Below are 14338 nucleotides of genomic sequence, written 5' to 3'. Positions count from 1 at the left end.
TAACATGTGAAATATACAGTCTTATCCACTTAAAATTTTTACTATTGAGAATTTCTCAAGGTGTCGATACAATAATCGTCAAAAACATGAAGGATAAAGAGAAGACATTTGTTTCGTAGAAAATGTTCATAGAAAAAACTTAACTCGTAAAATAATTCCAAAGTTTGGGGTTTTATAAATCTTACATCTTAATTTCAATAATCATGCAGACACGAAAAGAAAATTCACGAACATTCTAGGGGTACAAAAACTGGCTCCGAAAATCAAAAGTCAAAGTTCTCCACATTTCATCAAAATTCCAATTTTCAGAACCCAGAAAAACCTTCTGTCACGAAGAATATGAAAAAAAATCACGAACAATATTGAAAGGATATAAAAACTGGCTCTCAAAATCGAAAGTAAAAGTTCTCCGTGTTTCGTTAAAATCCCCGGTTTTAAAGGACCGCCGGCATTCTTTCGTGGTGATGCAAAAATAAAGACGTAACAGTCGGCCGTACGATTATCACACAATGCGGCTCGGTCGTTCGTTAATTAAATCGCCACGGATATTGAATGCATCGCGGTGTTTCTCACAGATCGAACCCAGCCGAAGAAAGTCGTGGTCGTATGCCGACGCGCGTCGAGGAACGGCGAGTCCCGCGGTAACGACCACGCTTTATCTCCCACGTTCGTCAAAGGTTACCGAGTCGGTTTCAGGGTTTACGCGATTTCGAGGTCGTTCAGAGGAAAAGTTCGACGCCGGAGTCCCGATTCACGTTTCCGGTAATAACATCGTCTCACGCGCGTGCACGCGACGCCTTGAAGTCCGACTGTGTCGCAAGCTTGTTGAATCTCATAGTATTCAATTATTCTGATTATATTTCATGTGCACGACAAGCTATGTTTATTGCGACTGGCAACAGAATAAGGAACCGCGATGCTGCTGTATTACTGTATTACTAAATCGTATATCAACTTGCAAATTATTCTCTTCGTGTCGGTTCGTTGCATTCAAAATGGCGGTCGCTTTGTAGGAAGATGCTCTAGCGTGTTTGCTTCGAACTTATTGTTTGAAATTATGTTATTGATTTATATATATTTTTAAATATTTTATATACTTACGTAAATTTTTATAATAATAATCAGTGTTGAAAAATAGCACGTTTGGATTAGTAATAAAATTTTTGTAGAGACTTCAGAGACAAGTTTGGAGGTAATTATAAATTATTAGATCATTAGATTTATTGTAATTATAGATTAGAAGTAATTATAGATTATTAGATAGGTTATTATTAATTTTTCATACGTTAGCATTATTGTTTACTTAATTTTCTTTGAAACAAAAATATATCAACGAATGAAAAAGCTCGCAACGTTGACAAATTACATAGTACGCGTTGAAGATTCAGCTAATGATTTGTAACTATTCCATATGTTAGTACAGGTAAGTACACTCGAACAATATTAAATTTTACCGCGAGGATTCTGCGATCCAGAGCAGAGATGAAGCAGGAATGCGAAACCGGAATGCTCGTCGGTAGTTTTATTTCGCGGAGTTCTTCCTCGTTCGTTCTATCACTTGATTTTTGTTATCGCGAAGCTGAACGAGTCTCGAGGAATGCATGGAATGTGCATAATAATAATATGAATTGCGAAAAAAAAACATAGAAGGTTGAGCCACGGATAAATTCTCCTTCGCATTTTTCAGTTTATTTCAATCCGGAAAACGTTTCGGGTAATATTAACATTTTGTTTGCAATATTCTTTATTATTTAATCTTTTTATATCAATTATATTATAGACTTAATTCACGATGTAACGTAAAAGTACGTAGACATTTATAATCGACAAATAAGAACCGTAAATATTTAATAGTAAATCTACTAGGTCATTTACTAATATTGTTGCATGTTTCATTAAAGTATGTAATATTCAAAAGTTTGATAAGCGTTCATTGAAATTATTTTTTCATGACGTACATTGCTTTTGCCTCTTTTTAAAATTTCTTATTATCTGTATCATAATTATATTATTTTTATTAGATAGGTAATAATATTACCTGTATTAATATAGAATTGCATTAATACAACATAATAATATTGTTATATCAACATAAAATATCAATAACATTATATTAACCCCTTGTCCTATCATTTCTTTTACAATTGTCTTAACAGAACCATTATACTTTATCGTTAATAATTGAGTAAACAAGAAAAAGAATTTCATGCTTATTCTGTTCACATTTACTCTAAAGGTCAAAGATTAATGATAAATCAGTAATATTTCATTTATATGAAAAAGAAAGAAATAACATTTAAATTTACCGAATTTCAGTGAAAATTTTCACGAGTTGACATTATAGGAGAAGTTAACAGGCAGTGTCGGTGCACACAATGTTTATTCATAACTACTATGAAAATTTTAGTTACACTTTTACAATCAGTAATTATCTTACCCATTTTGCCGGGTATCACGTCGAACTGTGCCGGTGTATCGCTCACGAAAATCGGTCGATTGCATAATTCCTGAAAAAGAATAAAAGATTTCTTCAATATTATCTCTAGCAGAGCACTTCGAGGCAGGAATTAGAGTACATTACGCGTGGATAAACATAAATTACTACCAAAAATCTCCAGGGACGGCCGGAAAACGTAACGATCTTGACCGTGAAGCCGTAAATCAGCGGACGTTCAAGTCTCCGAAAGGCTCTAATTACAGCCAATTAATGTTTCCCCGTCACGTACAAGACGGCAACCCGAACGTGTGCACGGTATTCCGTGCAAATGATCAATCCCGAACCGGAAACAAAACAGAAACCGTTTCTGACTGGCGAAAACGACAAGAAAAAGACAGGGCGTCGCAAAAACCGAGCCGCCAAGATGGCGGGTCGCGGGCTGCACATCACGGATCGCATTCCGCAGTCCGTATCCCGGAATAATTACGCGTTGTAGAACGAACGGAGAAGTGTTATATAATCATCCTTTGTTCCGAGATTGTAGATTCAGCGAACAAGCTCTGACAAATTATTTTAAACGACCACGAAATTTGCATACAATTATGAGACCGTGTTTGGTAGGTACTTTCGAATCTTCTTAAGGAACGATTATAAAACATATAAAACATTTATTTTCGTTCATAATTCTAATTAACCGCGGATGAAATTCATTAATTCAATCAATAAAATGAAACAGAATAGAAACGAGATTCGCACAGTTATAAATGCGATCTTTGATCTTTGTCAATCGTGTATTGACGGTAAACATTTTGAAATGAAACATTAATTAACCCTGAAAATGACGATGTCAAGTAGTAAATGCATTGATCTATTCAAACCAATGCTCGCAGTAACAGCAAGTCGGTTACTATTACTATATCACTTGCGTTCCGTATTTTTGTTATAACTGTTTAATAAATCTCTATGTGAACTATGTTTCCACAACATGTTTTTCTTATTTAATGCCGTAGAATATACTGACAAAGTTTTAACATTAAAACCAAGGACACCCTGTATATAGCAGTTTCCCGAAGAATATTTAACAGCAACAACGTTCTATTGTATATCTCGTCACCTTTACTTAAATAAAACTCTCGACAATTTAAAAAACAGTTTTATTTGATTTCGCGACCTGGAATTTAACATAGTATTGCAATCGCTGGAGTTCTGTTCTATTCCTTTCCTATTCAGTGTGATTTCAAAGCGAAAAACATAAAAGGGACCATTTCGATGTCGCGTCACGCGTAATAATTTTAATCAGCGACGCACGTAACAATCGTTCGTAGTTTTGCGACACAGAACGCGGCATTGTTATTCGCACGATTACGCGACGGGAACGTGTTAATCCAGCGAAACCTCTATCGCATCGGTTCGTAATATTATATCGTTGACGGTGGTGAAATAGTATCCTTCTGATTCACGGTTCGGTCACCAGCTCGTTCAACACAGGATATTCGGTTCATCGTTCCTCTTCGCTACTCGTGTCACGCTCTCCACCGATCCTTTCCGGTCGCGTTAAAACCGTGACACGCGGACATCGCGTAATGCTTAACGCGTTAACGCAATAGCCGACCTTGTTGTTGTTGAAACGCGGCGTTCGATACATTCGAGAAAGGATGACCATTAATTGACAAGGACATAAATACTTATCTGGATACTAACCGCTTGTACTACGATTTATTTCTCAACTATAATCGATGCAACTACTTTAACGGTAATAATTTATTGAAAAAAGAGAAAAATTCTAAGTATATTCTATGTCTATGTTTCCTGTAAAGTATAATTATCGGTAACAGAAGAATAATGTTTAATTTAAATTCAAAAGAATTGAGAAATATTCATGCTGGTTAAATTCTCTTTAAATTCTTCGTCAAGGGGTAAACCCTTGCCCTATGATTCTTTTCTCAATTGCGCTCAACATTTTCTTGAAAGAAATTGGTCAATGGTTTTCAGAAGCAACGTTAGGAAAGATGGAAGACTGTTTCCGCCCTGAGCAGGTTATTTTAATTAATTGTTACAGAGTATGATTTCTGTGTAAAAGGGATCCGTTAGTTTTGTTAGATGAATCCCAGTTCAACGAGGCTTCTCGTTACGCGGTTATAATCACGAGGATGACAAAGAAGCAGTCTATGTGTCAAGGTTGCGCACTGTTTCCGTTACGGTTCCTGGGCTTCATATTCCTCGCCCTTCCTTTCCGTAGGAACTAGAGCAAGCCGTTGCGAACATATCGCGTGAACGTTGTTACCTACATAGTCAACGCGACTTACTCGAGTGTTCTCGAATAAAAACAATGATCATTTCTACAAGGGACGGCATTCAAAATTTATCTTATAATTTTTATCGAATTTCCGTAAACTACATCAGAATTTACAAAGTACATAATTTCATTTATCGAGTTTTTTTGATTCTCGTTGCTGGAGTATTTGATTAGAGCATATCTTTCATTTTAATCATTTAGAATTTAATTATATCTGTATTAATGGTGCTGTAATAACTATTATTAACAATAGTTAATAACTTTTGTCAAGATAATGTCTTTCGATTAAAATGTTATCCCTGTTAACCCTGTTATCGTTTTCAACGAGTTGAAAGTTATCAGTATTATTAAATAGTGCGATCTCAAAGTTGGCACTATCGAATTTCGCTAATCCGATTTCACGAACACTGCGTTCCACGAATCTAATTACTCACGACCCTTATTTGAAGGATGGTTATCGAATTTCTCGAGCTAGCAGTTGGTATCTACGATTTTGCGATTGGTTGTAGTGATATTATAAACGATACCATTACAAGCTTAACGGACATTTTGTCATTTGTAATTTTAATTTTTATCGATTATTTTGTAAGAAAATAATTAAACTTTACTTGGTAATCAAATCTGTGGTTCTAATGCTTTTAGTTTTCATTTAAGTGCGTTTCAATGAAGATATGGTCATCATCCGCGGAATTACCCTAATTAATGTTATTGTGTAATTAATAAGAATACCTTTGGTCGTTTCCATTGAAACTGAAATGGCGGGGTTTGATGATAGAAGACCGACGTCTGAGTGGCTGGAAATTCGGGATCCTCCCACAGTTCACCTCGTTTCAAGCACGAACGCTTGATACGTTCGTACTCGCTCATTACGTCCTGAAACAATTCGTGTTATCTAAGAGAGAGTGTCTTCCATACGGGCACGTAACAGTTAACGCAACCATTAAGCAACCGTTCCCCTCATTGATCACCGATTAACATTCTTCTAACGTTTCTGTCACAACTGTAACTATGTAAGTAGATCGGTATATTATCTGTTTAATATTCATAATGAACTAGAAATGGAAGAAGAAAAATTAACAGTAACAATATATATCCACGTGTCTCGCATTTTCAATATTTTTGTCCTTCACATAATCGTATTACAAATTTTATCGCGTAACGTTTGTTTATGAGTATTTATTCTAATTCCATTATATGGGAGTTCAGAATATGTACTATTTTATACTATACTATTAATATAGAACAGTGTAAATATAAACTATATGTAGTTTTAAATGTGAACTCCGTGATACCTATATACATATGTTTTACTTTATTGTAGTATATGTAATGTACTGTAAATAGTACTAAGACTGCAACATATATATAAAATACTATAATATAGTATAATACAAAATATAAACTGTATATGTTAAAAATATAGACTCTATTAAATTGATGTACATAGTATAGAATATATAAGGATGCAGTGGTATAAAAACATTTTTAGATGAAAATTTAATTATATGATAATATTATAATATCACAGCAATACAAAAATATAAGATAGTAGTTACAGTAATCATAAACTGATACGTTCGTGTTCATCATACAATTTGCCAATAGCAAGGAACGCGTATAAACGCCTCCCATTGATAATAATCAAGTATTAAATTTAATGATCTAAGAGCTAATAGTACTGCGTTAGTGGTGCAAAAGGATTAAGTAGAAAATATTCAGAACAATATTTCTGAATATTAAACATCTTTGAAACACGATTCGGGAAAGTGAGTGGCGGATTTGAGAGTGCAGTGAACGAGTCTGGAAAGAAATAGAGTGTAAACAAGATAGAAGTACTTACAGTGAATGGGAAAAGTGTAAACTGAATAAAGAAAATAGTAGAAAGTAATGCATCGAATGTATCTAGTTGGTAATAATTAATATTTAATATTAATTAATTAGAAACTGTGATAGAGAAAAATATTGTGCATTTGGTATTTGTATTATTAAATATTATATAATAATATTATATAAAACAATATTATTTATTATATTTTTTATGTCGTGTACATAAAATATAGATTCTTTCTTTATTTTTCACACTTACACTTTACTTACACTTCCTTCAAGATCATTTCTTTCTACTTTTTCGTGTTAACACAGTGAATACTGGTAACGAGAAATCTCGTTTTTATGTAAAAACACTTAACTATATAACATTGCTAATTATCACAACATTTTAAAAAATCTTAAATTTGGTTAGAACTAATTGTCGATTTAAAATATATCACATAACAATATGATATTTGAGTCTGTTTTGTACATAGTGATATAAATTGATCTCACTGAAAATCGCTATCCGCACAATTCAGTTTTTTTGATAATTAGCCGATGCGCAATGTGTTAAGTCCCGATTAGTTACACCTGTCACGATAGCTATGAAAAATATAATATCACGAACACCATATAGGAATTGTTAATCCCGACCTCGATAAGCGTCGTGATAACGCACTTCGAGACTTCATCGAAGCCTCATTTCATCGAGGTCATCACTTTCTCTTCTGCGGGAGTCTTTGTTACACGACGAGTACTTCTTCTCATTTCAACTTCGAGAGAAAACATATCCAAACCAGCGAACGATGAAAACTTTTTTTAACCCATTCAGCTCCTGTTACGAATTAGATTCACGGTGTATAACATGGTCGTACAGATCAGCCGAGAATTAGATTCATGGTATATGATATATTCCAGTTCGAAGTAAGAATTTAAGAAGCTACTTTGAAATTAAGTTACTAAATAACCGACTAATTTTATCAAAGCTAGAATTGTAAATTATGATTTAGTATCCTATGGGTTATGCTGTATGCAAAATTAAAACGCACTAACAATTTCTATAAACGGCAACAAGTATAACTAACCAAAACTTAACATTAAAAAGTAGAAAGAAATATTATCTATATTTTGTCTTTATGATATAAAAAATATAATAAACAACAATGCATATATTTTTCATATACTACTTATAAGCATAACGATTTGTCCATATCCATCGACGATTCTTTTTAAATGATACTTAGAGTTCCCTCAACGAGTTCCAATCGAAATTAAGTGCGACATCCTGCGACCTTACAAATTATAGCTACTTTTTATAGTGTGACACATGCAGTCGCAATGCACAGTTTAACGTACGCCAGTAAATTTCGCTTATCATGCAAAATTTAGGAATAATTTTCTGTATAAATAATGTTTGGAGGTTCTTTAACACGTTCGCAGATGTGAATGCTATAGCATTCATTTTCATCGTGATGCAAAATGACACAAATGCAATAACATTCAAGTTTTTAAGTTATATTATCATGCATTTCATTCTATAAAACCTCTTTTATTTATAATAAAAATGTGGATATTACAATTAATTTAAAAATAAATTGCCCGTCTATTTATGCAGCCCATTAAAATTTTTACTGTCTACCAACGTATTTAGATACCAATCGAAATGAGGCGCAACATCCTGCGACTACCTTATACGTCTTCCTGGTGTATCTATGACTTTCATTAACAATAACTCCTTAATTATTTCGAAATAAGATTATATCTATACGATATTATTTGCTTGAAACTGTATTCTAAATCAACTCGCAAAGTTTTTATTTTTTAAGGTGAAACACCTTAAGGGTAATTTTATAAGGGTAGTTTTCTATTCTAATAAAAAAATAAACACATATTTTCGTAAGGAACAACGCATAATTAACACTTCAACTGTCAAGTAAATGCTCATTGAAACTCCTATACAGTCGAAACAACCTTCTTAGTAAAATAGAAACTAAATAGTCAAGATTCCTCATAACGATTGCTCTACTATCTTCCTTACATCTCATACACCCAACAAAATTCGGTTCGTTTGATAAGTTACCAAGAAAATGAATGTTTAAATTTATATAAAGAATGATGTCACCCGAATTTGGGTGACGTGACAGTCAAAGTGTTAACGAAGACATACATTTCGACCACGTTTTCGGACAAATTAGTCACAGTGGCGCCGTTCAGGATCGCAGAAACTCATCGCAATCAAGACATCCGACATCTTCAAAAATAAATAACGAAACAGCGATGAAAGAACGGCGAATTATTCATTGGAACAGCTAAACAACGTTCCGTTTCTTTTATCGCCATTCCGACAGGGCAGTTTCGTTCGCCTACACGACGCCCATATCTGGACAGAAACAGGAACGATCTCTCGGAATGGTGCTCGCCCGGAGTCGCTTTCGAATTCTAACGAAATCGGGCCCGTTCTTATTGGAAGAGCCCGGTGCTGTTATTACTGAAAATCATCGTCACGGAAGAGAGATCGAGAGATCCGTATTGGCCATTTCGCGCGAGAGGATCCTCGACACGGTCGAACGAGCCGCCGACGTTATTATCGAAATTAGGTAAAATGTAACTTGATCGTGTATCAAGACTAATGAGTAGAATGCAACTTTTTATTCGATCGGAGGTTTCTAACTGTAACTGGATATTAACTGAATCTTACTGTAATCACTTCAATTTCGATTGTAGATTAATAACTATTGACCATTATGAGAGATGATTTACGGGTTATATTAAAAAGTTATTGTTAAATTATTGTTCCATACAATAACGTTACCATTTTTTTACTATTATTACATTTGTTCGGATGTTTCCTATTTAAATTTGAAAAAATAGAGAAGCGATCGTTACAATGTATTATTACTTTTTTAATATTATCTTGAGTATATAAACCAAGCACCATAACAGTCAGTTTAACTTAGAACTAATTATGGTAGACCGAGGCGAATCGCACCGAATTAATGCTTCAGTCTACATTTGTTAGATCCTAAATCACTAACACTGAATTATGTGGTTCCTAAGCGATGCCATTAGGTCCTAAAGGCTTCACATCAACATCATTTAACCTTTAAATATGCACGTGAATTTAATCTTTAACTCTGAAAATTGCTGAATAATGTTAAATATTCTCGTTTACAGCAACTAACATAAAAATTCATTGTATTTATTTGTTTTTATTTATTCAAACATCACAGTAATAATATCAATTGTATAATGAAAATTTCACTTGTATCAAAATTCACAATATTTTATATTAGTTTTGTTTTGTTTTTTCATTACAATATATCCTGGGTGCATTCACCCTGCGTTTGATAAACACTTCATTTTTCGATTTTATCAAAACGAGAGATTTTTCAAACTAAATCCTACAGTTCACAGGTTAAAAGTAAAGGCAGTTTACATCAACAATTGCATTCATAGTGCAAGTGTCTATACACGCAATAAATTTTTTTAAAAATATTTAGCAATACGCGAACAAATTATGGAACATTTATCGTGTCTAAGCGTGCATGACGTTCGAATACTTTTGTTGCTGACTGCATGTTTGCCTTTATGTGTGTGTGTACTCGTGAAAGCGTCACGATTGCGAAATACGTAATTACGATCGATCGGACCGGCGCGATTGCAGGTATTGTTCGCGAGAAGAGGCAACAGACGCGCCCACCGAACGATTCGGTGTGCTCCAATTAGGATCACGACTAACACGCCGGTGAATACACTCGATATCCAGTGGGCAATTAGCGTGCCGACGGGCATTCATTTTCGCGTTTAATCAGTTAACTGCGTTCGTCGAGTATACACGTCATCTTAAAATCAGAATGACACTAAGCTAAAAGCACTAATAATTGACACCTTTATTGAATAAAAAGACTCTACGCGTAAAAACGCTGTTTGAACTTCTTACATTATGTAACAAAGCGAACTGAAATAGTTGTATTATCTAAATTTGATAGACATTCTTGGAAATTCAATACTTGCGTCGGGAGTTGAGCGTCCTTTAAAACGAGGAAACTAGTAATTGACCATATGTTAGTTAGCAGTTAACGACTTACAGTAAAACCAAGAACACTAAAGGTGATTACATTGATATCGTTTATTTGCAACGATTATGTCAAATTACCAGTAAAAGGGCAAGCAGAAATAAAAAAAGTTACTTCCATATTGGAAGTTGGAAGCATAAATCGTTAGTTTTTACCTTGAGTTGGGTCGGTAGATGTGACAGCATATCTATCGCGCCTTTATCAAAAGATTATTACTCTTAAAAACCTGATTTTTTACGTTTTCCTGGAAAATGATTAACTCCGGATACCAGGTCAATTACTGGTGCTTTTACTTTAATTCCTTCAAGGATCAATTATTTATTTTTTCAGATAAACATATAATTCTCCTTCGTTTTGCTTTAGCTTTTCGTTAGAATATATTGTAAATACATTTGGCCTGCGTTAGACAAGTATACACTTCATTATTTGATTTCATGGCGCGCATTATCAGAGATTTTTCAAATTAAATTCTACAGTTAACAGGTTAAGCCCGCCGAATGGTTAGCCCGATCGCGCGGGCGCTACCTTGGCATACCAAGTTAAGGCGTGTCCTTTTTCTATTGTTGCTCGCTCGACAAAGGGTCGTATCTTTGATGGTCCCGCGGTTGACACGGTTTAACCCTTTCGCAATCGCCAGGAGCACCTTGTACCTCGCGTTTCGAATGATCTTGTTAAGAATGGAATATTTGTATTGTTAACCCTTCATTATGCAAAGAATAGTATCGAAGGACTTTTAGCCAACTCCAATGGTAATAAAACTACAAAATCCTGGCAGTGATATTACTGGTTGGAGTGATAAGGGTTAAATTTATATTGTCGAATTTATATTTATATTTATTTGTTCTATTTTATGATACTTTATAAATTTATAAATTTTATGATAATTTGTATAGTATTGTGTTTTCCTTCTGTTATTTTTATTAGCCGCAAAAACCAATTAATCGCTAATAATTTACTAGACAAAAGAGAATTTTTGTTTTGTTCCTTCTGTGTATATTGTTGTAGCTCGATGGAAGGTCTCACGGTTAATCCGATTCAACCCTTTGTATGATTTTTGATTGTGTAGAGAATACTCTAAAATATAATGTTCCATCCATCTTGTATTTTACTTTCCAGGAAATCATCGGTTACTTCACCCGAGCGTTGTCTTTGCAATACTTCCCTGTGATCGGTAGAATTATCGAACAATTTTATATTTTCAATTACTGGATAACACAGGCATGTTATAAGTGAGGCGAAGCAATGAAATTTATTGAAGCAGAAATGAACGTAACAAAAACAATGCTGAAAATAATATAATTCTATAATAAAATTTTACAACTTTCACCGTATCATTTATACATTATCCCTTTTGATTATCAATTAGCTTGTAATTCCAAATGTTTTTGCTTGGTACAAAATATGAAAATAATTTAACGAACAGCATCTAAGAATAATCTAAGGGAAAATCGAACATGTTATTTAATTATATAAAGCATACTGCTCTCATCCAAAAAGTAATAGTCGCAATCGTCAGTCAGTCAATTTGTCGTTAACCCTTTATAGGGTAAAATTCACGGGGTATAAAGAAAATCTTTATCCCGGCGAAGATAGCTAATTGAGGCTCAGACCTGTTTTCACTTTGAAATCTTAATGTTTTGCTTCTGTCCACAAGCTTTAAGAAAATAACATGTCCAGCCTTCATCAAGAACGTTAAATTCTTATTAAAAAGATTTTTCGATGTCATTAACGTAAATACAGTTACACGAGCCAGTAAACTATAAACAGTAAAACAATCTCAATAATCGTCCACGAAATCGCTTTAACAGTAAACTGCAGATTCGTACACATTTATGGAAAATTTGAAAGTACACAAGTGCACAGAATGCACACAGTACGAAAAAATATATAAAACTTCCAAAGCCTAGTACTATTACACTATACGTTTGCCAAACCATTTTCCATTGTAATATAAGTGAAGGTAAATAAATAATATAATAATATAAATAAATATCCGCAGGCTAGACATTAAATTTTATTATTTATTTCATTAAAAGTTTGTATCAATTTTAATTGATGCAATTATAAGAATAACTATCCCAATATTCTGTTTCTGAAGCTCTAATTCCCAAGATTTATATGAGCAAACATTTTTCTAGGAGCAACAAAATCAACTTCACAGTACACGCTCATAAATCTATCGTCAACATCGTGTTTCTGAAAAAATTTATTGAACACTTAAAACGTGGTGTACCCCGAAGCAGTAAAAATCTCCGAAACGTCTCGCATGGCAATTAACGAGACACAGTAATTCCATAAAGCATCGCGGCTGACTATTACGAATCCCTAATGCCAGTGTCGCGGGTCGTCGGAATGCCTTATGGCTCGGAAGGTAATTAAGTACGTGCCTCGAACATTTCCTTATTAAACCGTGACATAATAATGACTAGGAGAAACGTCCGGTGAACCGTGTCGTAGGTAACGCGTTCAATGTACCCGTCGTCCGTCCGTCCGTCCGGCCGGCCGGCTGGCCGAATGATTCAGACTGTCGCTGTTCAATTTTAATCCAACGAACCGGTTTAAGGCTAAACGCACACGAGCGGTTTGCGGCAAAATGTTGCAGTGGCGATAATTTTGGATAAAGTGAGGAACAAAATTCTTCTGTCTTACAAAAAGAAGGATGAAAGAACTTTGTGCCTGGTGTTGTAAAAAGCTTGAGTCTTCGAAGCTTAAGGATGAACCATAAAGCCTTAGTCTTGAAGGTTTTATAATGCTCGAGGAAGACGTAGAGTTCTATAAAGCTTCGAAGTTTCAGGACTTAACCTTGAAGTTTTAAAAACTCGATATGAGTGGTCTATTAATATTAAAATGTATATTTATAATAAAAAATATGATCACAGACGAAGGATTTCCTTATGCTGTAGTAAACTGGTAAAATGGTAATCTAGATTTGAAACAAAAGATATCTATTCTTTAATTATTCGATGTTATAATTGAATGAAATTGTTATCTGACATTCCTGAGGTTCTTGACCTGAGAGACGCGCGATATGATAAAACCTCGCGTAAACAGATCCAAATGAATATAAGCATAATGATATGAATGGCTAATGCCCATTCATTTCGCTCCAACGATTTGGAAAACATTTAGGTAATCGCGGATAATCTACGAAAAAATGAAATGCGTTGATTCCATACCCTGTTCGTTCAATCTTTACTGCAATTTCGAATTCCGACAAGAAGTTACAGAGATATTGTACATAACTACAGCATTTTCTCTTTGAATTCCATAGATCAGTGCTCTTGTTTCTCCTCTTTGGTTTATAATCTGACACCAGACACTCCGAATAAATATTCAACAACAAATTTTCGTTTCAAGAAATTTCCTACTTCAAATAAAATTTAAAAAGAATCTATTACACTATTGCACCACTGTTTCTTTCAAAAATATATACGACAAATTTATAAAATATACAGAATATATGAAATTCATAAAACACAAAATTTATAAAATTTGTAAAATTTACAAAAATATATAAAAAATGTATAAAAAAGAAATAATCAGGAATAGCTCCAGAGATAACCGCATTCATAGGTTAGAATGAGACACCCCGTATATAGTGATTTTCTCCTAAGCTCCCGATGATCCGCAAAGGAACTACGCCGGTGAAGCATCCGATCGTTCGTTTCCATGAAAAATTAACCGATCCTACGTTGAGGCAGGTTCGGCAAGAAACGT

The 14338-nt window shown here is 34.1% G+C and overlaps 1 protein-coding gene across 3 annotated transcripts in view; it reads right to left on the bottom strand.

The window, feature by feature from the left end:
* CalpC (calpain C) overlaps positions 1–14338 on the bottom strand; it is an 80983-nt gene that overhangs the window by 35878 nt on the left and 30767 nt on the right. For all 3 annotated transcript variants that reach the window (XM_031970463.2, XM_031970465.2, XM_031970464.2), the window contains 2 exons: positions 5463–5606; positions 2438–2507 (listed from right to left, as the gene is read on the bottom strand). In XM_031970463.2, the coding sequence (XP_031826323.1) occupies positions 2438–2507; positions 5463–5606 (214 nt within the window). The remainder of the gene's footprint in view (positions 1–2437; positions 2508–5462; positions 5607–14338) is intronic.

This window comes from Nomia melanderi, chromosome 7 (genome assembly GCF_051020985.1).
Source record: "Nomia melanderi isolate GNS246 chromosome 7, iyNomMela1, whole genome shotgun sequence".
NCBI lineage: Eukaryota > Metazoa > Arthropoda > Insecta > Hymenoptera > Halictidae > Nomia > Nomia melanderi.
This window is presented reverse-complemented; position numbering and strand designations above follow the sequence as displayed.